This window comes from Tamandua tetradactyla, chromosome 2, assembly GCF_023851605.1.
Source record: "Tamandua tetradactyla isolate mTamTet1 chromosome 2, mTamTet1.pri, whole genome shotgun sequence".
NCBI classification, from domain to species: domain Eukaryota; kingdom Metazoa; phylum Chordata; class Mammalia; order Pilosa; family Myrmecophagidae; genus Tamandua; species Tamandua tetradactyla.
In genome coordinates, this window is record NC_135328.1 from 187,342,387 (window position 1) to 187,368,555 (window position 26,169).

Below are 26,169 nucleotides of genomic sequence, written 5' to 3' on the forward strand. Positions count from 1 at the left end.
AGTTCATACAGATTTTTAACAACTCTATTAAGGTACAATTTATATACCAAAAAAGTTACCTATTTTAAGTGTACAATGTAATTACTTTTCGTAAATTGACTTGCAGAACTCTCACCAAAAACCAATTTTAAAATATTTCCATCTCCCCAAAAGAGATTCCTTGAACCCATAGTGGTCACTTCCCATCTCACCTCCATCCCCAGGTAGCCACTCATCTACTTTCTGTCTCCATAGTATTACCTTTCTGGAATTTCATCTAAATAAAACCATACATCATGTTGTTTTTTGTCTACCTTCTTTTCACTTAGCATGATGTTTTCAAGATTCAGCCATATTGTAGCATGTATCAGTACTTCATTATTTTTTATTGCTGAATGATAGTCCGTTGTATGGCTATATCACATTTTGCTTATCCATTCACCGGCTAATAGACTTTTGGGCTTGGTCCATTTTTTGTCCATTATGAATAATGCTGCTATGAATGTTTATGAGGGAAGTCTTAGTATGGACCTATGTTTCCGGTTCACGACCTAAAAGTGAACATATAGATTTACTTCATTTTTTTATGACTGTAGCATCCTACTGCTTGTATATGCCTTATTTTATTTAACCATTCCCCTGTGGATAGACAGTTAGGTTGTTTCCACATGTACATTTCTTTCTTTATTTTTCTTAATATTTTTATTGAGAAATCTTCTCACACATACAAGTCCAGACATAGTATAAAATGCACAATATCATCACATAGTTTTGTATTCATCACCATAATCATTTTCAGAACGTTTGCATCACTCCAGTAAAAGAAATAAGAAGAAAAAAAACTCACACATTCCATATCCTGTACCCCTCGCTTTCACTGATCACTAGTATTTCAATTTACCCAGTTTAACCTCTCATCCCCTTTTATTTATTTATTTTTCCTTATTCTTTTCCTCATCTGTCTATGCCCTGGATAAAGGAGCACCAGTCACTCGGTTTTCACAATCACACAGTCACATTGTAAAAGCTATATAGTTATACAATCATCTTCTAGAATCAAGACTACTGGAACACAGTTCAACAGTTTCAGGTACTCCTCTAGCCACTCCTCTGCATCATAAACCAAAAAAGGGATATCTATATAATGCGTAAAAATAACCTCCAGGATAATCTCTGGATTCTGTTTGAAATCTCTCAGACACTGAAACTTTATCTCATTTCTCCCTTCTCCCTTTTGGTGAAGAAGGCTTTCTCAGTGCCATGATGCTGGGTCCTGACACATGCCAGGAGTTCTATCCCACATTACCAAGGAGATTTATATCCCTAGGAGTCATGTTCCAGCTAGTGGGGAGAGCAGTGAGTTAACTTGCTGAATTGGCTTAGAGAGAAAGGCTACCTCTGAGCAACAAAAGAGGTTCTGGGGGCGGGGGGTGACTCTTAAGCATAATTATAAGTAGGCTTAGCTTCTCCTTTGCAGGAATAAGTTTTAAAGGGGCAAACCCTGAGATTGAGGGCTCAGCCTATTGAATTGGTTGTCCTCACTGCTTGCAGAAATATCAGGAATTCCCCAGAAGGGGAAGTTGAATATTTCCTCCTTTCTCCCTAGTCCCCCAAGGGGATTTTGCAATTACTTTTTTATTCTCTGCCCAAATTACTCTGGGCTCTATTGGAGCAGCACACTAATCTGTACAAACCAACAAGATCTCACGCCCTATTCAAGATTCCATGTACTTATGGTGCTCAACTAAACTGACCATACAAGTTAAATTAGATAATGAACTACTCAAAATATAAATTTTGCACCAAATAAACATCTCTCCCTTTGGTCTCATACAGAAGTTGAAGTTTTAAAATATGAACAATATCACCATTTACCCTGTATTCTGATTTACTTTAGTCCTATCCGGATCAGCTTCGTTCACATCTCTAGTCAAAGTCTGATCACTTTCTCAAATTTTTAAACAGTTGCTACGTAGGGTGCTGCTGACCTTCATAGCTTCAGAGCTCTAACTCTGAGTCTCAGGTGTCATAAATACCTGAAGTTTCAGGGAGCGACCAGGTTATACCCAAATAGCTCAGTATCTCATAATTTAGAAATAACAGTTACAAATTCCTGAATATATGTGACTGCTGTAAGCATTTATAGTCTAGGACCCTTTATAATAGGCCCCTATCTGGTAACTCATGCTGTCAACTTCAGTTCTCTGAGTTTGTATATTATAGTTACCCATGAGTGAGGCAATATAATATTTGTCTTTTTTATTCTGACATTTCATTCAACATACTGTCCATAAGTTTCATTCATCTAGTTACCTGCTTCACAACTTCATTCCTTCTTAGAGCTGCTTAGTAGTCTGTTGTGTGTATATGCCACAGTTTCCTCTTCCATTCCTCAGTCCTTGTACTCTTAGGCCATCTCCATCCATTGCGAATTACAGACACTACCACTGTAAATACCAGAGTGCAAATGCCCATTCATGACCCTACTCTCAGTTCCTCCAGTTACTCTCAGTTGCAGGATCCTATGGCAACCCCAGCCCTAGCTTCCTGTGGAACGCCACACTGCCCTCCAGAGGGGCTGTGCCTCTCAGTTTCCCTGCCGACAGTGAATAGGTACATCTCTTTCTCCACATTTTCTCAAGCACTTGTTTCTCTCTGTTCATTTTTAAAGAGTTGTATTCGCACATCATACAATCCAACCTAAGTAAATAGCTATGTCTTAGCCACCATAATCTTTATGAAGACATTTCCTTTTCTTCTGCAAAAAATCCATACCCCTTCCCTATATCCCCCCCACCCTTGTTGACATTTAGTTTTAGCATAATGCCTTTGTTACATTCAGTGAAAGCATATTACAATGTTACTGTTGACCTTAGACCCTAGTTTGCATCCATTGTATTTTTCCCTGTATGCCATCCCATTTTCAACACCTTGCAACGTTAACATTCATTCGTTCTCCCCCATGCAAAAACATTTTTATATTTGTACATTTAATCACCATAATTGGCCACTCCAGGCATTCCTAAATTATACCGTTTCAGGCTTTATCCTCTATCTTTGGTTCTGGTGTCATATGTGTCCCCACCCCTTCTTCCTCAACCATACTCATATTCATTCAGTGCACTTATATTTTTATTGTGCTTCCTTCAGATAGTACTGTGCTATCCATTTTTGAACTTTCACAATCAGTTGTGTTGCACATTCTATATTCCTTCAGTACCAAATGCCCAATCTCTATGCTTTTTCCATCTTCTAACAGCCTGTGTTCTTGACTTTAACTCTCAAAGTTCACTCATTAATATTAGTTCAAACTGGTGAGCCCATACAGTTTTTGTCCTTTTGTTTCTGGCTAATTTCACTTAGCATAATATCCTCAAGGTTCATCCACAGCTACATGCTTCATGATTTTATTCTGTTTTACAGCTGTGTAATACTCTATAGTATGATTACACCACACCTTGTTTAGCCACTCGACTGTTGACCGACATTTGGGCTGCTTTCATCCGTTGGCAATCGTAAATAATACTGCTATAAACATCAATGTACAAATGTCCATTTGTGTCATTGCCTTCAGTTCCTCTGAATAGATACCTAGCAATGGGATTGCTGGATCATATGGCCATCTCATACTTAGCTTCCTGAGGAACTGCCAAACTGCCTTACAGAGCGGTTGTACCATTTTACACTCCCACCAACAGTGGATAAGTTTGCCTCTTTCTCCACATCCTCTCCAGCACTTGTCATTTTCTGTTTCCTTCCTAAGAAAAAAAAGAAAAAAGCTATCGTCCCCGTTTTGTTGACATGACGCTGAGGTCCAGAGAGGGTAAAACGTTATGAAAGGTCACACTGAAAACTAGAGACCCAGCTTCCGGATTCCCAACCCCCATCCCGTGCCCTTCAACTATTCTTCAGAACAGTCTCCTTCCTTGCAGGTGTCCTAGGCCACGCCAACCCGGGGAAGCCCCAGGAAGTCCACGGTTTAACCTCAGGTTCCTGGATTTCCGAACGCCCCCTAAAGGCGTCTGCAAACCTCCCACTTCGCTCCACCACACTCATGACCAGCAGGGGTCACTGCAGTCATCGCAACAGCACAGCCTGGCTCTACTCCTGGTGCTCACTTCCCCGAGACACTTCCGGCACGTGCGGAACTTTGGTGCAGCCGGATGAGCAGCGTGGGGATGCAAGCGCGCGCGGCGGCAGTAGTTGCTTCCGGCCGCGTCGGTGGACTGAATTGAGATCTATCGCGGAGGGGAAGATGGAGACGATACTGGAGCAGCAGCGGCGATACCATGAGGAGAAGGAACGGCTCATGGACGTCATGGCTAAAGAGATGCTTACTAAGAAGTCCACGGTGAGTGGGGCCAGAGCAGGGGCTACATCTGAGGTTAAGCTCCTAGCCCAGTGTTTAGCCTCCGAGAGCTTTCTTTGACCCCCAGACCCTCTCGCGCCCCTCCCCCTGCCCCGGCGCGGGGCTCCCTCTCCAAGCTCCGGCTTTGGTAACCGCCTGCATGGGCCTAGCGTCTTAGAGGCCTCTGTAGTTCTGCAACTCAGACCTGGGCGGGTAAATTTAGCCCTGGGGCGGCTTTTCCGATTCCAGGACGGAAACTAACGGCGTCTGTGTTTAATTTCAGCTCCGGGACCAGATTAATTCTGACCACCGCACACGAGCCATGCAGGATGTGAGTGCTCCGCTGTCCGGTTTTCTTTGAGTCGGGAGGGCACCGGGAATGGTGGGAAGAGAGGATGCGGGGTGCGGGATCTCACTTTGAGCCCTGGCCAGAGGTAGCCGGATTGACTGGTTGAGGGTTGCTTGGTTGGAGTAGATGTCCACTCAACTCCCTAACCCGAAGATACTGAACTGTCTTTATTTTCTTCTCTGAGAAGGAAACCTAGTCATTTTTTCATTATTAAGAAAGACACTACTTATAGCGTCCTGTGTCTCTTGAATGTGCAAATAGTAGCTATGGGGAGTCAGCGATTCTAGCAAAGAGGATATTATCCAATCCCTCCAAAAGAGAAAGCTCAGTATGTTTTCCTCTCAGACTATTGTGTTCTAAATTTGCTACCAAACTGCATTTGCCCAGTAATTATTGAAGCTGGCTGATGAGTAAATAGAAGTTTATAATGCTGTGCTATTTTGTGTATCTTTGAAATCTGTCTAGAAAGGAATAAAAGGCAATCAGAGCTTCTCATTTGTAGGAGGTGATCAGTGTTTCAGGCCCCCAGGCCTTAATCCAAATTCTCAAATCTAGTTTTGGGTGTATGTGTGTAAATCGTTTAACAGCAAAACCTGACCTAAACAAGATGAGAGACTTGTTATAGCCTTTATTTATCCCACTTAATAAATGTGCAGAAATTTCATCACAGAGCTATTAATGTGCCTATTAATATCTGTTAACATTCCAGGTTGCTTTGGGATGTTACATAATTTGTAGTCTCTTCCTGAACTCTTTAAAAAAATCCGAATTCTGAAACAGATTTGATCCCCCAAATTTTGGAGACGTTATTGTGACTCTATACCATACCTAGTTAATATGTTTTGGATCTAGAAAAAAAGCTGTATTGTTTAGTTAACCTGTGTGCTCATTCAAGCTTGTTGAAATACTGAAAATCTTTGAGGGCCTCAGGTGGAAACTTTTGCTTAGCCAAAGGGGATAAATCTTTTATAGGAAAAGTTAGGCATCTGTAAGATGTAGAGAGGGAGCTGCTACCCCTCAAATCCTATCGTTTAAGTAATCTTCAGATCAGCCTGTTTTAAAAACTAACCAAAACCTGGGCTACTGATAGGTACTAGAAAATACCAGAACGTTTAACATTATACCTCCTGAGGTTTCCCTGGGCTGTAACTAGAGAACCCTTGTTGATTGCTTAACTCTACAGTTGTACAAGTTACTTCGTTTTAATGGGTTTGTATTTGCCTTTCAGAGGTATATGGAGGTCAGCGGGAACCTGAGGGATTTGTATGACGATAAGGATGGGTAAGTGATAGTCATAGCCAATCCAGGAGTTAGTACTTCTGAGGAACTGAGGTTAAAAGACTGACTTTGTGCTCTATGCCCTTTCGATTTTTCCTGAAATTGCAGGTTACGAAAGGAGGAGCTCAATGCCATTTCAGGACCCAATGAATTTGCTGAATTCTACAACAGACTTAAGCAAATAAAGGAATTCCACCGAAAGCACCCAAATGAGGTATAATAGCCAAAATAGGGTATTTTCTCCAGACCTCACCATAAAGCATACTAAAGGAAAGGTTAAAGAAAATGGAGGCGTGATACTCAGATGTCCCTTAAGAAAAAACTTGCCATTTAGCTGCAAGGAACGTAGCTAGTGGACAGCCTGCAACTATAGTGCTTTCAAGATCCTTATCAGCTTTTAAGTCATGCTCTTTCTGGGAGCTCCCAGCCAGCGATTGAATACAGCTGGGAATCTAGGTCCTGGCCATTTCTTCCCAACGTGGGAGTAATCTTTACTCCAGAGTTCCCTACTTGGTTAGTCAAGATTGTGTCTGATCTGTCATGGTATAGACTTACCCTGCCCAATCTTACTTTATACTCCTTTTTATCTTTCATGGGCATTACCCTCAATAAACGCCTATGTTCCTAATTCTGTCTCAAGATCCCCCTCTTAGAGGACCCAGCTAACACAAAGATGATTTATTCCCAATGTCCATTACACCTTTAGGATCCAGCCCAGAGGCCAACTTTCATGAAATACCTTTTCCACTCTATGTCTCCCAAATTAGTGTTCCTTTTCCTTATGATCCTATTGTATTCTGTTTTCTGTCCATAGTGATTACCACTTTCTGGTTTGTAACAATGTCCACCCACTATATTGAAAAATCATAGGGAGCAGGGATTGTGCTGTCATTAGAACCTGCTAAGCACCTTGCACACTCCCCAAAGGAATATCTGGAGTGTGTGTGGGGGGGTGAGGTGTGGCACAGCTACAGAAAAGATAGGGATGAATCAGAAATTATTCTGAGCTTTCATGACTGTATAACTGGGAAGATGGTTGTTTCTTTGGTAGAGATAAGGAAGAAGGGGTAATCTATTTTCAGTAGAAAATGAATTTCTGTATATAGAGATTTGCATGTGATTTTATACCTAAGTAGATGTAATATGAACAGTTGTCCGGGACTCAGACAAAAAGTAGAGGTTAATGATTTAGATTTGGAAATCATACACATGGATGATAGTTAATCAATGAATCATGGTGTTCTGAGGGAAAAAGAGAGAGAGAGAGAAGGGGAATTGTTGGAGACCTTAGTTAGGTGCCTTAGGCACTCTCATTCTAAGGTACTAAGAGGAAAAAGAGCCTGGGAAGACTTCCATAAGAGAGATCAATTGATAAATCTAAATAGTGTCCTCATACTGAAGTTAAGCAAAATAGAGTTCTAAGAGAAAGTCATTGGTATTAGCTGTAATAGATTGGTAATTGCCAGGATTTCTGTTTCAGTTGAAGTGGAATGGGCATCTGGTTGTGGGGGTAGAGATGGTAATGGGGAAGTAGAAATATGGAGTGTGGAACATATACTTGAAAGACTGGCAGAAAAAGGAAGAAGAGAAGCAGGAGAGGAGTAAGCAAGATGAAGAAGATATAAATATCTAAAGGAGCAGACAGAAAACATAAAAGACTAAAAATATCAGCAATGGGAGGCTATTTATTGAAATAGTGCGGAAATAGATGAAGGATCGCACACGCACATATTCCCACCTCCCTTGGAAGGTAGAGTATGAGTTTTGCTAACGAAGAGAGAATATGTGAGTACCATTCTGGTGCATTAACCTTATACCTTATTCTAGCCTTGGTAGAAAGATGATGAGGATTAAATGGCTCAATAAATGATTGGAAGGACACTCAAGATAGACAATGTGAAAAAAAGCAAGTCCATTTATGTAGGAAAAAAAAAATCTTTTGCATGCATGCAAAAGTGTGTTTATACAAAAGATTTAATATATAGGTTGTTGGTTTCCGGATTTTGCTGCGTATTTGAATCACCTGAGGGTGTTCTAAAAGTATGACTCCTTTTGATTTAATTGGAATGAGGTGGGATGAAGGCATCAGAATTTTTAAAAGCTCCTTCAGATGCGAAAAAGTTTTATCACTGGCGAATAAAAAGGTCTGGAAGTATATATCAAGAATGTTAACAGTAGTTACCTTTTAAAGGAAAATTATTAACGTTTCATTTTTCATCTTTTTATGGGTTTTTGTGAGCATGTATTACTTGAGCAGTTTTTAGTCAAACAATGAAAGTGGGGTGCTAGGTAATTAAAGAAGAGTAGTGACCCCCTAGTGAAAAAATAGGATCAAATAGAGCCTCGGAAACCCAACTTTCTATATATCCCATTCATGTGGCATTAAAACTTTTTTTTTTTTTTATATGGGCAGGCACTGGGAATCGAACTCTGGTAGGCAAGTATTGCAGGCAAGCATTCTCACCTGCTGAGCCACCGTGGCAGGCCCAGCGTTGAAACTTTTATAAAGGATCCCCCCTGAGCTTTTCTTTTTTCTGCCTCAGATCTGTGTGCCCATGTCAGTAGAATTTGAAGAGCTCCTGAAGGCTCGAGAGAATCCAAGTGAAGAGGCACAAAGTGAGTAGGATTTAACATTTCTTTCCAGCACTAACAAAAATGCAGGGTAATGACAGAGCTCAGTCTTGCTCTTTGAGTCCTGGAAAACAAGACCCCAGAGAAATTTATATTTGTTACCTCTTTTATTTTAAATTGTGGTTATGTATATATATATATTTATATTTTCCATTTTAATCATTTTTAAGTGCACAGTTCAATGGCTTTAATTACTTTTACAATGTTGGGCTATCACCACATTAGTAAAATTTTTTTCATTGCCCGAAACACAAACTCTTTACCTTTAGCTCTTTACCCATTAAGTAATAACTCCCCTGTCTCCCTCCACTCCTATCCCCTGGTAACCCCTAATCTGATTTCTGTCTCTTTGAATATGTATAGGTAGATTCTTTTGCTAGTTTTTTTTTGGCTGGTTTCTGGGTTAGATTGACATTCAAAATTGACCTTGAACAAATTTGTTCTAGCCTACAGCAGCTCACTGGCCTGAAAGCTGAGGTCAGTTTACTTTGGTAGCGTAGGGAGAGCAGTTTCATTAAGGAAATACCTCACAAAACAAGGAATTAACAGTCATTTGAAGAGGCTAGTCCAAGAGAGTAGTCTTTAGTGTCTGAATCATTGATATCTGATTCTTTCAGACTTGGTCGAGTTCACTGATGAAGAGGGATATGGTCGGTACCTGGATCTCCATGACTGTTATCTCAAGTACATTAACCTGAAGGCGTCTGAGGTAAGGGGTGGAGATGGGAGGTGGTTCTGATTCTAGGAATGAGTGGGCTGGGGCTGCTAGAACATTTTTGGAGGGTCTTCCTTGTGTTCTGTATCTGTTTTATATAAGAGGTGATACGCTTTTGGGAATGAAAGATATTCAGAATTTAAGTCAGGTTTCTACAACGAATGCAACAAGCACATTATTATTTTTGTAAAATCAAAATTTTCCTTAAGATCAGAAATATCTGTGATCCTTATGCACACACTGCGAGGTATGTGGAAGGTACAAAAACATAATCTCTGACAGCAAGGGGCTATTTAAATGCATAACTGACATTAAAAAATAACTTATTGTAAGAGATGAGGTTTAATATTACAATCTTAGAAAGGTACAAGGAAATATAAGTTCTTTAGAGAGTTGTGAGAAAACATCACAAAACTACAGTGGCTGAACTTTAAGTTCCGTGAGGGCAGATCCCTTGTCTGTTTTCTCTGCTCAGTAGGTGGGCATGCAAGTGAATAAATGGCACTCTTTTAGGGCATAATGGATGCCAAAGTCCTTAACCAAGTGCCTGACATAGAATAAGTCTTCATTAAGTTTTTCTTTTAGTTTGCTATTCATTAACTTGACGTTTATTTTGCAGAGTTAATTATGGGTCGGATATTCTTCTACCCAGTTCAGTGGAATTAATACTCCAGTTAATGTAGGGATTAAAGGATGGGGAAAAAAAAAGATTAAAATGATCCAGGCTTTGTTACTTTGAGAGCACTCAATTTTAATCTCATTTATTAGAGATTATATTGTAACTTGGAGTAAACACAAAACTGAATCTTATGTCCTCTTTTCAGAAGCTGGATTATATCACATACCTGTCCATTTTTGACCAGTTGTTTGACATTCCTAAAGAAAGGAAGAATGCAGAGTATAAAAGGTAAACATTAATAGCTTCTGGGCCTCGGCTGGGTTTGATTAGATTATTTAATGCGGGGGTTTGAGGGCAAAATTTTGAAGTCTGTTGCCTGAAAAGCATACATGATTTCCAAGTTTATTGGAGGATGGAGGTTTTGAATGATGGGGTTATGAACATTTGTAATACTTTGGCTCTGGAAGAATCTATTTGTGGGCACAGCTGCAGTCTTAATGGCCATAGTCTTCTTTATTTTGTCTTTGGCTATAGACGAAGGTCTCTCATCCAGGGACCTTGTTGTGTTTGGAGTTTAATGGGAGAAAATCACACTTTCTCAGATTATGATTGAAGTGAGGTACTTGAGTCTGGTGTGTAAGTGGGAAGGTATATTTGTGTTATTGTATCTGTGGTTAGTGATCTGCCCCCCTAGATTCCTTTCTCATTTTCTTTTTACCTGAAACCTTTTGTGTGTGGAAATTGTGTCATGAGGATGCAAGGAGGTAGGGAAAGTTAGAATCAAAATGAGATGTTGGGAGAAAAATAAATTGTAAACTCATTTTTATAACTAGTATTACTAGTAATAAAATATGTATTCTGCAGACCATAACAGTATCAAAAATAGAAACTCTCTTTGCTTTCTTTGCATTGCATGTTCTTCTGTAGATACCTAGAGATGTTGCTTGAGTACCTTCAGGATTACACAGATAGGGTGAAGCCCCTCCAAGATCAGAATGAACTTTTTGGAAAGATACAGACTGAGTTTGAGAAGAAGTGGGATAACGGTACCTTTCCTGGATGGCCGGTGAGCTTCAGTGGAGGTCTGGATAAAGGACATGCCAGGGAATGGAATTAAATTATTTTACTTGAATCTTATACCTCTGCTTCCCCATCTGCAGCGTTAGATGCTAATTCCCTTGTTACCAGTTGTTGCCAAAAGATGTTCCCTGCTGCCTGTGCTGGGTTTTCTCTGTTTACTTTGGAAGAGATTTGTCAGAGCCCTTGCTGTTGACTGGGACCTGTATTTTCACCAACCACCTTATTATCGCTGTGTGGTTTCTCCTGACCAAAAATTGATTAAAATGTGTGCTGGATGTTTCTACTGTATGTTTTGTCTCCTGGAGAAGAACTGGACTTTTTCCTAAATTCTCAGGGAAAGAGTAGGATGTATATCCATATTTTTTTTTTTGCTCTGCTCCTATAGAAATTCATAGATGTGTATAAAAAGGGGGTCAGCCAATACTTGATGATTTAGATGGCTCAATTACCTTCATCCTAAACTACATCTTAATAAAGTCATGCTTTTCTTCCTACCAGAAAGAGACAAGCAGTGCCCTGACCCATGCCGGAGCCCATCTTGACCTCTCTGCCTTTTCTTCCTGGGAGGTATGTTTTCTACAGCTACTGTGTTGGGCTTGCCAATTCACCTTCAGAGTGACCACTTGCTGTCCTGTTTTGTTTTGTTTTGTATGCTGTATAGTACGGTCACATTTCATTATTTTTCCATATGAGTATCCCGTTATTGCAGCACTATTTTGTTGAATTTTTGTTTGTTCGTTTGCTTGTTTTTGGAGGGGAAGTACACAGACCAGGAATCGAGCCTGGGTCTCCTGCATAGCAGGCGAGAATTCTACCACTGAACTACCCTTGCACCCCCCACTGTCCTGTTTTAAATGACATGGTTATTTTATGAATTATAAGACACCAGTTCCTGGGACCCAGCTTTTGCAAAGAATGTGGAAAGCTAAAAAGAAGAAAAAGCTATATAACCATTTTGAAAACCTTAAAAATTATTTTAATACATTAAGCTGTAACGGAGGTAATATGACAGTACTAGTATGATTAAGCATAAACTTGACCACAGGGTCAAGTTTGGAAAAATTTGAACTGTTAGGAGATCAGCTAAGAAATGTGTATTCTTACCATTGCCTTGGAACACCCACACACTAACCTGCAAAGACCTAGGTTGAGCATTTGTTTTTCCCCAAAATCTATTTATCTATATTGGGACTTGTCCCATTTTTTTTTTTTACAGGAGTTGGCCTCCCTGGGTTTGGACAGATTGAAATCTGCACTCTTAGCTTTAGGCCTAAAATGCGGCGGGTAAGAGATTGATTTTTCAATACTGATTTTCTATTTACTGCCTGTCTTCTAGATCATCTAAGTGACTGATTCTATTCTTTCTCTTAACCCACACTGTAAACATAAGCAAGTCTATATGGTAAACTAATCCTGAAATCCTTTGCCCCTTCTGTCTCCCTAGCACCCTGGAAGAGCGAGCCCAGAGATTGTTCAGCACCAAAGGAAAGTCCTTGGAGTCACTTGATACCTCTCTGTTTGCCAAAAATCCCAAGTCAAAGGGTACCAAGCGGTGAGGGCAAATTTTTAGCACAACAGTAGAGGTTTAAAGCTTGTTTGTCATTATTTCATAGAGACCAAGACTATTCTTCATTGCTGTTAATAGTATAGAGGGCTGTCTTTGAAAGAAAACCAAGGACAGTCTGTACTTGTGATTGAGAATGGGTAAAGTCTGTAATGGTGAATGGTGCTCTGTGTACTTTTTGTTATCTCAAGAAGTTACGGAGGTAGAAAGGTTAATTAGGTTCAAAAAATGTTTTTCTAAGTTTAATTTTTGCTAAATATAGTTGAATGTATTCTTGAGCCACATCCTTGTACAGGACATTTCTTTTATTTTTTTTCCCTAATTCTCACAGTAACCTTGAAAAGTAATTGTTATTATCGATTTTTGCAGATAAGCACTAAGAAATATTACACAGTTACTGTGTAGTGGGGCCAGGATTTGAGCCCAGGTCTGTCTGACTCCAGACCTCTTTCTTCTATACCACATTTCCTTTGTAGATTATGATGGAAATTTAAAGGTTCTTGATACTTCTTCCAGAATGGTGTCAAAGAGGAAACTTCCATGTATTCTGAGAAGTAAACTCAGTACTTCTGTCTGAGTCTTGAACGCAACAGAATATTTGCTTTCAAATGTGGTATTTTTCGTGTGCTTGTAATTTTTAATGCAACTGTGGAGAAAATTGGTCCCAGGTATGGGAACAGGTATTGGGTAATGAACTCCGTAGTAATTTGTTTCTTGTCCTCAGAGACACTGAGAGGAACAAAGACATTGCTTTTCTAGAAGCCCAGATCTATGAATATGTGGAGATTCTTGGGGTGAGTAACCTATGTTGCTGAAGGCTATAATGGCTAGAAAGTACGGCAATGAGGTAGATATGCACTATCCTCAGAGAGGATATTTTTTTTCAGAGCTCAAGGAAAGAGGAAGAAGTAGTTGTTAAACTATTCTCTTGGGGGGGGGGGGGGGTCCTTGGACCTTCAGTAAATCCCTGTTCTATTGCCAGTCTATATCCCTAAGACTTCTTCATCCTGGCATTCAGAATAGATTCCTGCCTCAGAGTAGTATCAAAAATAGTACCAGTTCTTGCCTGAAAATCTAGAGCTGTGTTCCAGTAGCCATGTTTCTTAAAGATGATTGTATAATGATATAGCTTTCGTAGTGTGACTGTGTGATTGTGAAAACCTTGTGTCTGATGCTCCTTTTATCTACTTTATTGACAGATGAGTAAAACATATGGATTAAAAATAAATAAATAATAGGGGGAACAAATGTTAAAATAAATTTAGTAAATTGAAATGCTAGTGATCAATGAAAGGGAGGGGTAAGGGATATGGTATGTATGAATTTTTTTCTGTTTTCTTTTTATTTCTTTTTCTGAATTGATGCAAATGTTCTAAGAAATTATCATGATGATGAATATACAACTATGTGATGATATTGTGAGTCATTGATTATATACCAAGGATGGAATGTTCATATGTTAAGAATGTTCGTGTTTGTTTTGTCAATTAAACATTGAAAAAAAAATAGTACCAATTCTTTGCCCAGGGGCTGCAGCTCAAAAAGCAGGTGCTCAAAGGCCAATAAGAGAAAGGCTACTCATAGCAGCTTTTCAGGTCTGACTCATGTTCAGAAGATTGTGAAAACTATTAGGGCTAGAGTGTTAGTGGTACAAAGTTGGCTGTATGATGTTCCATGACTGTTCTTTTAGGAAAGAAATAAGGAGTGGTTTGGGGGTGGGGAAAGGCCTGACCTGACCAAGAACCTGACTCGGGAGATAAAAGAAAAGGAGTAAGAAGAAAGATCTTTTTCAGGGCAGAGAAGGTGGAGGAAAGGGCAGCAGTCATCCATAGAAGATGATCAGTGTCTCTGGGACTCTGGAGAATGCTAATCTTTCTGTTCGTGTCTGCTTTTTAACGGTTTTCAGCTATTCTTTGAACCTGTCCATTTGCAGATGCTCAGATGGTATTTGAGTGGTTGGTTCTGGCTTCTCCTAAGAAATTATACCTCTGTCACTTGCCATAAACTTTCATTATTCTGCCCAGTTTGAGGACCTGCTGAATAATAGCTATAAAATTGGTGTTCCCTGTTATTTCACTGTTACAACTGCTTTCAGTGAAAGTAGGTTAGCCAGACATTGGACATGGGACTCGTATGTTCTTCACAGTGAGCTTGGGCTGTGCCTAAGTGGGTTGTAATCTGAAGTGCCAGTCCTCTGAAGATGGGACTAATTTGTGCCCTTGACATATGTACCTTCTGCTTTCTCCCTCTTTTAGAGCATTTTCCTTTCCTGCCAAGAGGGGGCACCATCTTATTTGAATTTGAACTAGCTCAGCCAAAATGATTTCCAGAAGTTGCCCTTATATATATATGATTTTTACCATTATTTCACCATTTATCCATGTCTGTTGGTTTCCAGGTACTGTGTTAAATCTTTGGATACAACAGTGAATATAACATAGCTTGTTGCTCTCAAAAAAATCCATATTGTAGTTGGGGGATTGGAGGAAATAGATAAATAATCACAGTATAATGTAATACATGCTGTAATACACTGAGGTTGAATTTTATAAGTGAAAAAGAGGGAGGAAAATGTTCAAGGTAGAAGAAACAGCAAGCGTAAAGGTACATTATGCAAGAGTACATGTTAGAAACTAATGAGAAATTGTGTGGCTGGAGTATGTCTTGTGAGGAAGGGAGTAGCAGAGAAAAATTTGAAGAATTATACTGGAAATTTGAACTTCATCCTGTAAGCTTGTAAGCTATAGGAATCCAGCAGAAGCCAATGGAACTTCTTTAAGCAAGAGAATGCCCCAGTAGATTTGTTTTATAAGCAGATAAATCCAGCAGCAGGATGGAAATTGGACAGGACTGGAGAGAGACTCAAGGCAGGTTAGAAGGTAAAGGTAATAATAGTGGAAGGGGGAAGAAAGGACTGGTTCAGACAGTATTTTAGAGACAGACTAGATGAAACCTTTGTTCTCTGAAGTTCTCTGATAGCCTGTGGTGTCAGATGAGCAGTTTAGGCAAGTGATCTAAAACTTTTGACTTTTTTCTTTGGGGTTAAAGAGGTCTTGCTGACAACTCTGATATGAAGGTAAGACTTTCCCTTTATTCTATAAGAATAGAATATACTTAGAACTTGGAACTAAGGGATCAGTAGGGGTTATGAGGAAATAATAGGAAGTTTCCCTTCTTGTTCCATACTTTTCTCTGACTTTCCCTTTCATTTATGGTCCTGCCTCAGGAACAGCGGCATCTCACTCATGAAAATGTACAACGCAAGCAGGCAAGGACAGGAGAAGAGCGAGAGGAGGAGGAGGAAGAGCAGATCAGTGAGAGTGAAAGTGAAGATGAAGAGAATGAAATCATTTACAACCCCAAAAACCTCCCCCTTGGCTGGGATGGCAAAGTAAGTCCCAGCACCAGCATCCACCTTCCTTTCCCCATTTTGGAAGCAAATTTGCAGCTGTTCTGTGAGCCTTTCCTTTTGCAAACATTAAGCTAATACTATTTCTCATCTGATTTCTTTTTAGCCCATTCCCTACTGGCTGTATAAGCTTCATGGCCTAAATATCAACTACAACTGTGAGATTTGTGGAAACTACACCTACCGTGGGCCCAAGGCCTTCCAGCGACACTTTGCTGTAAAGATTTCAGAACCATTTATCCTGGGGAATTGACATATGAGGCATGAGACTTTTAGACTTAAGAAGAGGATAGAAGCAGCCTGAGAGAAATCAGCTTAAGAGAATCAGAGAGGAAGCAGGTCTAAAGTCAAGTATACAGGCATTTATTTGGCTTTTAGTACCAGTGCTAACCTTGAATAATACCTAAGGCAGTTTCTAAAGGCATTTTGCCGCTGTGCTATTTGAAATTGAGTTTGCTCATTTCAGTTTGCTCTTTCTTCTTGCTCTTCTTCTTTTTACGTTTTGTCTTTCTGCCAAGGTCTTTCTCTAATCTCTGCTCCTTGGGCATTTCTCTACTCCATTGCTAGTACTTGGGTTCAAAGAAGAAACTGACCATATCTCCCTTTCTGGGACTTAAATGGGCCTCTGCCTCTGAAGAAAAGAAACCAAAGGGATGACATTTATCAAGTTAGTCTTGCATCAGGGCATTATCTGGATGGTACTTCAGCCAAACGGGCCCACCCTTGTTTCGTTTCAATACTTGGTACTTGGAGGGAAATTTTATAGAGTGGAAAAGTCCTTTAGACCAAGGAGGGCAAATTTGTGTGAACTCCTCTCTCCTTTTTTCATTACAAACAAAACTACTAATTAATCCTGGCTCTTTCCTGCTGAGCCCCGGCAACGTCTCTGAATCTTTCTCAGCACTTCCTCTTCAGTCAGTTGTTGGAGTTGGCATACAAGTTAAAGCCTGTGAACTTTGCCATATTGAGCCAAAATTGTAATTGTGTCATAATCTCTCCCTGCTCTCTTTCACATTCTTTCTTGTACCTGGTAAAGAGTCTTCTCCTTTATTTACAAAGATGACACTGACCTGCTGTCAGTAAATCTTATGTCAGTTCATTTGTGCCGATAGTGGGGATTGCTTGGGCTGGATCAGATTCTCCCACAGCATGGTTAGTGTTGTGGTACTTTCTGTGATCTTGACAAAAGTTTTGTCTGAAAGACAGACTACTAGATCTAGAATCTAGGTTTTATAAACCAGCTCAGTGAGGCAAAAATGCAGTACTTCTTTCAAGTATCTGTCTTTTGTCAAATATTTATCAGCTGTTTATAAACATCAGCCACAAAAAGAATATTGCCTTTAGGCAGAGTCTTACAAAGGGTCAGGCTAACGTTTATGAGCAGAATGAAGTTAGTGCCCATGTTCGGGTAGTCCCATTTCATATTGTCCCTTTGCTTCTTTTCTCCCAGGAATGGCGTCATGCCCATGGCATGAGGTGTTTGGGCATCCCAAATACTGCCCACTTCGCTAATGTGACACAGATTGAAGATGCTGTCTCCTGTAAGTAAACTTTATGTATTGTTCCCTAGTACAGACCACGCAGCCACTCCTGCAACTTACTGTCCCAGTCCTCTGATGAATCACCTCCAAGGGCTGTAGATAAGTAGGTTGTAGATATATGAAGGCTAGAACAATCTTACAATGAACTGTTTTTTTGAGGAAAGTGAGTTAGTAGTATTGTTTTTCTCTTGAGAAGATCCCTATGCTGAAAATAAAATAGTAGTTTTTGGCCTGGCATCTGTGAACTACCATATATGTGAGATTTTGAGTGAATGTTCGCATGTATATTTTTCTGAGTTGATTTTAATGTGTTGAGAACCACTGATATAAAGGAAAAATTAGAAGTGGTCTCAATAAGCTTATTTCTGAGGTGACAACAGATTCCTAGAAACACAACAGCAGAACACCTCTTGGGAAAAATGAGAAGCAGGGTGCATGTGAGGGGGTGTGCTATTAAAGTACTCAGAGGACCTTAGTCAGAGGCTTCTGATTTTCCTGGCAGGGGTAGCTTTTTCTGCCATTAGCATTTTTCTTGCAAGCTTTTTATATCTTTCTAGGTTTATCTTCCGTTTCACCTTAGTTAGACTGGGAATGAAATTTTACCATTCCGTAAGATGTAATTTGTTAAATTATAAGCACTCACTTTCATCAGACTGTTCAGCTACTTGGTCAGCAAACTCACCCTTGGCTTCCAACTCTGGGGTTGCTCAGATGCTCCATTGCAGAGCCAAATAGAAATGACTTCTAAAGAGCTCCTGACCCCTGACTTAGCCCTTAGATTCTGAGGACTTTTTCCATTGGGGATCACTTTGTTCTTTTCTAATAATTATCCAGTCAGGATCATAAGGTTTCTCTGATCAGAATTACAATCTTATCACCAGATTCTCCAGTTAGCTTTCATTTTGCTTTGTTAAAGGAAACTAAAGTAGAATCGAAACTTCCTAAAATTATAACACTGATTTTGAATCCAATTTCATTTCAGATGTATTTTCTAGTTACATAGCAGTAATATACCTGAGGTAATTTATGATTTCTTATACCTTGGGATTAGTTTATTTACATCATTTTAGACTTAAAATCATGTCTGCTGCAATAACAAAGTTGATACTTTTATTTCTTTTATTCCATGTATTTAATATTTCTTATGGATAGTTATCCCAACCATTATCCCAGGTCTTTTAGTTAATAAGAGCAGTTGATACATCATCCTTGACTGGATGCTGTTTTTAAAGGAAATGATACTTATGCATCTATGTTAATTTTAAGATTGGCTGGTGGATTTATTATCATATTTCAAAAAAAGAAAGATTGCTTAGTAAACTAATTTTTAAAATAGATATAAACAAAAAATGTTACTGAACTTTATTAAATTTTTCCACATCTGTTAAGATAATTATAACATTTTTACCAATTTTATCAGGTATTGGATAAAACAGCATTCCTGGATTATCATGTTTAATAATGCATAATAATTCTTTTAATGAAGCTATATATGTTGTTAGAATTCTGTTTAGAATTCGTTTATCTATTCATAAATCACATGGGCCTAAAGTTTAGATTGAGGCACTCTTTGTCATGTGTAGGGACTGAAAACCATATTTATGACATAAAAGGTTGAACTACCTGCTGCATTGTCTTTTGTTGATTATAGCATACAAAGGGATCTAAGATTCTTTAGTTAATGGTAAACAACATACTTTCTTGATTTCTTAGAACAGAGTAGGAAACTAAGTGCTTTATTTCAGTTTTTGTGGGGGGGATTGTTTCCTTTTTCCTATTAATACTTTTTTGTGACCTTGTTTCTTCAGGCAAAGATTTTATTCTCCTTTTTTCTGTATTCTTTCTATGTAGGCATTTAGAACCATGTGTCGTTTTATAAGGATGCTGTTGGAGATACCCTTTTAAAAAATTTTTTTAATTAAAAATTTCCAAAATTTACACTCTATACCTAGCAATCGACAACTTTCCTACCATTCATTCCTACCATCTCTTGGTAATCTCCAATCTACTCTGTCTACAAATTTGCTATTTCTAGGTATTTTATATAAGAAATCATACAATATTTAACCATGTTTGCATTGTTTATTTCGCTCAGGGTTCATTCATATTGCCACATGTCTCAGAATTTCATTCCTTCTTATACCCCAATTATATTCCACTGTGTGTATGTACCAGATTTTCTTTTTTTTTTTTATTAAAAAAGAATTTTTTTTAATACCAAAAAACACATAACAAATGCAAACATTCCTATTTGATCATTCTGTTCTACATGTATAATCAGTAATTCACAATATCATCACATAGTTACATATTCATCATTGTGATCATTTCTTGGAACATTTGCATCAATTCAGAAAAAGAAATAAAAAGACAACAGAAAAAGAAATAAAACAAAAACAGAATAAAAAAAGATTATAATACCATACGCTTTACCCCTCGCTTTCATTGATCACTAGCATTTCAAACTAAATTTATTTTAACATTTGTTCCCCCTATTATTTATTTCTATTCCATATGTTCTACTCGTCTGTTGACAAGGTAGATAAAAGGAGCATCAGGCACAAGGTTTTCACAATCACACAGTTACACTGTGAAAGCTATATCATTATACAGTCATCATCAAGAAACATGGCTACTGGAACACAGCTCTACATTTTCAGGCACTTCCCTCCAGCCTCTCCATTACATCTTGGATAACAAGGTGATATCTACTTAATGCGTAAGAATAACCTCCAGGATAACTTCTTGACTCTGTTTGGAATCTCTCAGCCATTGACACTTTGTCTCATTTCACTCTTCCCCCTTTTGGTCAAGAAGGTTTTCTCAAACCCTTGATGCTGTCTCAGCTCATACTAGGGTTTCTGTCCCACATTGCTGGGAAGGTCCACACCATGGGATTTACATATCCCATGTAAATGGGGAGGGTGGTGAGTTTGCTTGTTGTGTTCGCTGGAGAGAGAGGGCACATCTGAGCAACAAAACAGACTCTCTTGCGGGTGACTCTTGGGCCTAATTTTAAGTAGGCTTGACATATCCTTTGTGGGGTTAAGTTTCATATGAACAAACCCCAAGACTGGGGTCTCAGCCTGTTGCTTTGGTTGTCCACACTGCTTGTGAGAATTTCAGGAATTCAACATCAGGAAGTTGAATTTTCCCCCTTTCTCACCATTCCCCGAAGGGGACTTTGCAAATACTTTTCCACTCACTGATCAAATCACTCTGGGATTCATCGGGGCGTCACTCTGGACAAACCAACAAAATCTCATGTCCTACCCAAGGTTCCATGTATTTATGTTGTTCAACCAACCTATCTACATAAGTTATATTAGGAAATGCACTAGTCAAAATATAAATTTTGTAACAAATAAACATTTTTTGCTTTAGTCTCACACATAGTTAAAATTTAAAAATATTAATTGCCATCTATTTTCAGCACCCTGCAGTAATGACATTCCTTTGTTCTTTCTCATGCAAAAACATTTTTAAATTTTGTGCATTTAGTCACTATCATTATACACTATAGGCATTCCTAGATTATGCCATCTCAATCTTTATTGTCTTTCTTTCTGATTTCATTTATGTCCCCAGCCCTCCTCCCTCTATCATTCTCATATGCAGCTTCATTCAGTGTTTTAACATAATTACATTACAGTTAGGTAGTATTGTGCTGTCCATTTCTGAGTTTTTACATTCAGTCCTGTTGCACAATCTGTATCCCTTCAGTTCCAATTACCCAATATCTTACCCTATTTCTATCTCCTGATGGTCTCTGTTGCCAACGAAATGTTCCAAGTTTGTTCACTAATGGCAGTTCATATCGGTGAGACCATGCAGTATTTGTCCTTTTGTTTCTGGAAAATCTCACTCAGCATAATGTCCTCAAGGTCCATCCATGTGTCCTCAAGGTCCATCCATGCAGATTTTCTTACCCACTAATCTGTTGATGGACACTTGAGTTGTTTCCACTTTTGACTGTTATGAATAGACCGCTGTGAACATTGGTGTACACGAATCTCTTTGAATCCCTGTTTTTACTTTCTTTGGGTATATACCTAGGAGTGGGATTGCTGGGTCATATGGTAATTCTGTATTTAACTTTTTGAGGAATCACCATACTGCTTTCCACTGTGACTGGAGCATTTTACGCTCCTACCCACAAAGCACAAGGGCTCCAATTTTTTTGCATCCTCTCCAGTACTTGTTATTATTATTTTTGAATATAGCCATTCTTGAGGGTGTGTAAGAGGTATCTCGTTGTGGTTTTTATTTACATTTCCCTAATATTGAATGATGTTGAGCTTTTTTTTTTTTTTATGTGCTTATCGGCCAGGGAACATCTTTTTCAACGTGTGTTCTTAGTTTCATTTATTAAGAATATTCATTTCTGTTTCTTAAAAATTAATTCAGAATTTATTTGAAAGAGTACTTTTAATTCTCCTTGCTTGAGCTCCTTTTGACTCGTTTTGTTTTCTTGGTCCATGCAGTAAGACACAGAATTTCTGCTTTGTGTCCAAATACACAGTCAGTGATTTGTTAAAGATTTATGTATACTTGGAAAGAAGTACTAAGATCATTTCCCCAATTATTCAAGTTTTGGCAATAAATGTTGACTCTTTTTGACCCCAGTCATCAATACTTGCCATTGTATAGGAGAACTAAACCTTTTAGGCTCAGTGTGTTAATGGATCTATTTTTATTCATCTCTTTTTCTGGAAAGATTGGCTTAATACATATTATTTAGTTTAATTACTACAGGAAATGATTATATCATGATGATCAGAAGCACTGTAAATTCATACTTTTGATTTAAAAAGTAAAATCCAAAACATAGCCAAAGAAAGAGAGCCCTGTGGAACTGTCACCAGAGACCTCCCATTTAGCAATATTTACTAGGTCTACATCTAACTATTAAACTAATAGCATCAAGTCCAAATATCACCATCTCATTTGTAATAATAACATGAGACTTAAATGTCTTAATGAAATCCAGGTACGTTGCCTATAAGAGTGATTGCTTTGCTTTATACATTGTCTGTAAGAGTGGTTGCTTTGCTTTATACATTACCTATAAGAGTGGTTGCTTTGTTTTATAAAATCATGCTATCCTTTGTGGTTTTTTGTTAGCTCAGGTATCCCATCAAAAACAGGAGATTCAACTAGTTTGCTTGACTTACTTTTAATGAACCCATACTGATACCTACTGGTGATCACATTCTTTTCTAATCTCTCCCAGATTTTTCTGAAGAGTAACATCTTGCTTTCTGCTCTACCCCTCCCTGCATCCATTTTTTTTTTAAGAAAATTGTAACAGTATTTCCAGTCTCCAATATTTTAGTAACTCTCTGGTTCATTCTTTGTATCTATCTTGTCTTGTGTATATATCTGATCACTTCCTCTAAAACTGTGGGGGGTTTTGTAGTTGCTTCTCCATTTTCCTCTTCACTGAGATAAGTTGTTATTATACTGTCAGAATTTTGTTTTTAATGTTTCCAGTATCTGTTGAGCCATCTTAACTTTTTAGGCCTTGATAGTTTGGGAGACCGTGATACTTCACCTTTTTTTTTCCTGGAGTTTTTGAAATGTATGCAGCAGATTTTAAATAGATGTATTTGACAAATCTCGTGGTCCCTTTCTCTTCTCTTATGAATTTTAAGACATAGGCCACTTTTTCTCAAAATTCCTATAGGTTATTCCACACTACCCAAGTTCCTCCTTCAAGAGTATCAGTTCTCTATTCTATGAAGTCTTTGGTTATATTAGATCCAACTTTTCTTTTACAACAAAACGAAAATAATGGTAGATTTTGCAATGGAAGGGATTTTTTCTACAGTTCGTCCAGAGTCAAAATTCCAGTTTGGGGTGGATAAAACTTCTGAGGCCAGAGACATCCCAGGGGACCCTAATGCGGGGTGTGTTACAATACTCTGTACCCAGTGGATACTTAGTATATCCTGATTGTTGCTCATTTCTCATCTTGCAGTGTGGGCCAAGCTGAAGCTGCAGAAGGCATCAGAACGGTGGCAGCCTGACACTGAGGTGGGTGCTAATGGAGGGAATTAGGATCAGGAACAGAGTTGAGGATTGAATCAAATGATAGCTCCCCAGAGTCCCACAGTGGCTGGCGATAGGTACCCTGTCCTGTAGGTCACTGGATTTCAACATTCCTTTTTAGCAACAAAACTTTTCAAATAAACTATAATGTGAAACTTCAGTATATAAAATAGAATAAAGCACCATTTCTCTGGAAGTGGGGAAACTCAGCTTTCTTGACTGAACTTGGTTTCCCTTTCAACCCCACAATGGCCTCTTTGGCAGAAACCTAGGATTCTTGGGAACTGCTGTCTTAGATCAGCCCTTCTCGACCAGGGTTCCTCATCTTAAACACAGAATGTTACTTGAATAAATTATTTTCTCAGCCATCCCAAGGATGGGTCATAATTGGTACCATTGTAGATGCATAGAAGGAGGTTAGTTCATTCTACATAGTGGATGCCTTACAGCAGTAGAACTTAATTCTCTTGTGGAGCCTTGTTTAAGAAAGGCTGTCTTATATGAGTACCAGGATATGCTATGGAATCAGGCCAGGGTGAGCTTTGGTACCCAGAGATTGGTTCCAAACATTTTCCCCGGGAGAGGTAGGTGACAAAGTATACCCCTTCCTTTTTAGGAAGAGTATGAAGATTCCAGTGGGAATGTTGTGAATAAGAAGACTTATGAAGATCTGAAAAGACAAGGACTGCTCTAGTGCTCAGGGATGTTTCTCATCTATTGGGTTTGACCAGGCTTCCTTGAGATCTGCTTTTTCTACTTCTCCCAACCAAATGCCCCTAAAGACTCTTTGCTACATAGTCTTATGGCCTAGCATGTATCTTGTAGAAACAAGGCATGCTGGCAGATTGCAGGGTTGAGATATGTTTTAACTTTGTTTTATATTAAAAAGATTCTGGGGCGGGCAACGATGGCTCAGTGGCAGAGTTCTTCCTGCCATGCCAGAGACCTGGGTTTGTTTCCCGGTACCTCCCATGTGAAAAAAAAAAAAATTCTGTAAGAAAATAAAGCCAACCCTTGTTCTGAATGTGTCTGGTTCTGAAACCCGGGATCTAGGGCCAACTCAGTCCTTTAGTTCTCAATGTCTCCGTACTCTTTTCTTATCAGTTTCAGTGGCAACTAACGTTTAGTGAGCATCCATTAGATTACATATATTATGATAGGGAAATCTGACTTAACTTCTTTCCATTTGTGGTCACTTCCCCAAATGAGCAACACCCTAGCTTAAGCCCTTCCTTAGTTGATTCCCCCATTCATGCACATACTGGGAAAGATTGGGAGAGTCAGAAACACAAAGAAAACTTTGTGTTTCTCCTAAACACAAACTTGTGGCACCCAGGTTTGCCTTTTATTTGCATTAAAAATAAAGAATTTGGGCTGTTTGGAGGTAGGTCTGCAGCCCTTCCCCTCTCCAAGCTTCCTTCCAGCACGCAAACTAGGGTTGGCCGTGATTTCACCTATTTACTAGTTCAGAATAAGAACCTGTACTTTGGTGATCCTGTCTGCCAATTTCTTCTACATGATCCCATGTGACTGTAGAAGTGGCTGATATTCTTGTGTTCTCCAAGCCCAGATACCCAAGACCTTGGGTGGAATTGAGCAGCTGCCCCAAGATCTGAATCTGGTATCCCAAATGGAAAGAACAAGGGGAGCCGAGGAGGTACTGCTCTGCCCACATACAGGATTGTCTGAAGGCCAGGGCCTATTCCAGAACACGATTTCCGCAGAGGTCCCCATTGCCTGTCAGCACTCACATCTTCAGTTTTTTTGGGTTTTCTTGAATACACCTTTTTTTGTAAAACTCCCAACTCCAGAACTACCTTTTCTCACATACTTAGCAGGCGCCTTGGTCATCTCCATGGCAGTAGGGTTTCACCATCTCCAAACCTGTGGCACTGAACTCTGGGTTGGCATTTTCCTTCCTAGTTCAACCCTTTCCTTGGGCATCTTCTATGTGTTTGTGCTTTGGCTACTCCAGTTGTTTAAATCCATAGTGGGACAACCTCTCTAGGTTCTAAGTTTCTGAAACAAAGTGGATAATTAAATCTTTATTATCCCAGCTAGAAAAACTGATTACTGAAAACTGGCCCAAGGTGCAAGGAGACATTGCCATTTGGGAAAAGTTAGACAAAGCCTTGGGAATGGTAAATGTGGGGAGGATACTTCCTTCCAACCTATGTGTTAGAACAGTAGCAACATTGGGGCTACCAAGGAACGAATTCACCTGCTACTTTCTAGCTTAGACAGGCCACTCTTCTGGAGAGGGCACCTGAGACTCAGTGTTAACGTGACATCCTGAGAACCTGTTTTTCTTCCCAGTGCACGGGGAAGGTGGGACTAGTTCTGAGGAGTCCTGCCATCTCCCTGCCCAGGTAATTACAGTCATTCTGTGAACTATGTGTCAGGACAACCTTTGAGGGAACTTGAGGTTTACTTGTCCCAGCAAATGCTTCTTTTGTTACATTCATTCATTCATTCAAATATTTTGTTAGTGCCTTTAATGTACCAGGCACAGCTAGGATGGCAAACCTTAAGAATTAGGTGGAGGCAAGATGGTGGGAGCGGAAGTCAGAGGTAAGGATGATCGATAGCAACCTCCATGAGCAGG

The 26,169-nt window shown here is 39.2% G+C and overlaps 1 protein-coding gene and 1 long non-coding RNA gene across 2 annotated transcripts; one reads left to right on the forward strand and one right to left on the reverse strand.

Moving 5' to 3' along the window:
- Nucleotides 1–349: 349 nt before the first annotated feature.
- Nucleotides 350–4,219, reverse strand: LOC143674473 (uncharacterized). The gene is made up of 4 exons (XR_013171071.1): nucleotides 3,964–4,219; nucleotides 3,571–3,737; nucleotides 2,293–2,426; nucleotides 350–530 (listed from the first exon to the last, which is right to left on the reverse strand). It is a non-coding gene; the product is annotated as an uncharacterized LOC143674473 (long non-coding RNA).
- On the forward strand, nucleotides 4,156–24,588 carry SF3A3 (splicing factor 3a subunit 3). The gene is made up of 17 exons (XM_077150226.1): nucleotides 4,156–4,330; nucleotides 4,611–4,658; nucleotides 5,905–5,957; nucleotides 6,063–6,168; nucleotides 8,498–8,570; nucleotides 9,203–9,294; nucleotides 10,125–10,207; nucleotides 10,847–10,985; nucleotides 11,498–11,566; nucleotides 12,216–12,283; nucleotides 12,444–12,551; nucleotides 13,288–13,357; nucleotides 15,790–15,954; nucleotides 16,079–16,189; nucleotides 17,423–17,513; nucleotides 23,494–23,549; nucleotides 24,181–24,588. Exons 1-17 carry the CDS (start codon nucleotides 4,235–4,237, stop codon nucleotides 24,256–24,258), a joined length of 1,506 nt encoding a protein of 501 aa, XP_077006341.1. The 5' UTR covers nucleotides 4,156–4,234; the 3' UTR covers nucleotides 24,259–24,588.
- Nucleotides 24,589–26,169: the final 1,581 nt, after the last annotated feature.

Coding starts and splice junctions, on each gene's coding strand:
- SF3A3 (XM_077150226.1), top strand. CDS start 4,235: ATGGAGACGATACTGGAGCAGCAGCGGCGATACCATGAGGAGAAGGAA. Junction 10,208..10,846: donor AAGAATGCAGAGTATAAAAG/GTAAACATTAAT, acceptor GTTCTTCTGTAG/ATACCTAGAGATGTTGCTTG. Junction 16,190..17,422: donor CCTTCCAGCGACACTTTGCT/GTAAAGATTTCA, acceptor CTTTTCTCCCAG/GAATGGCGTCATGCCCATGG.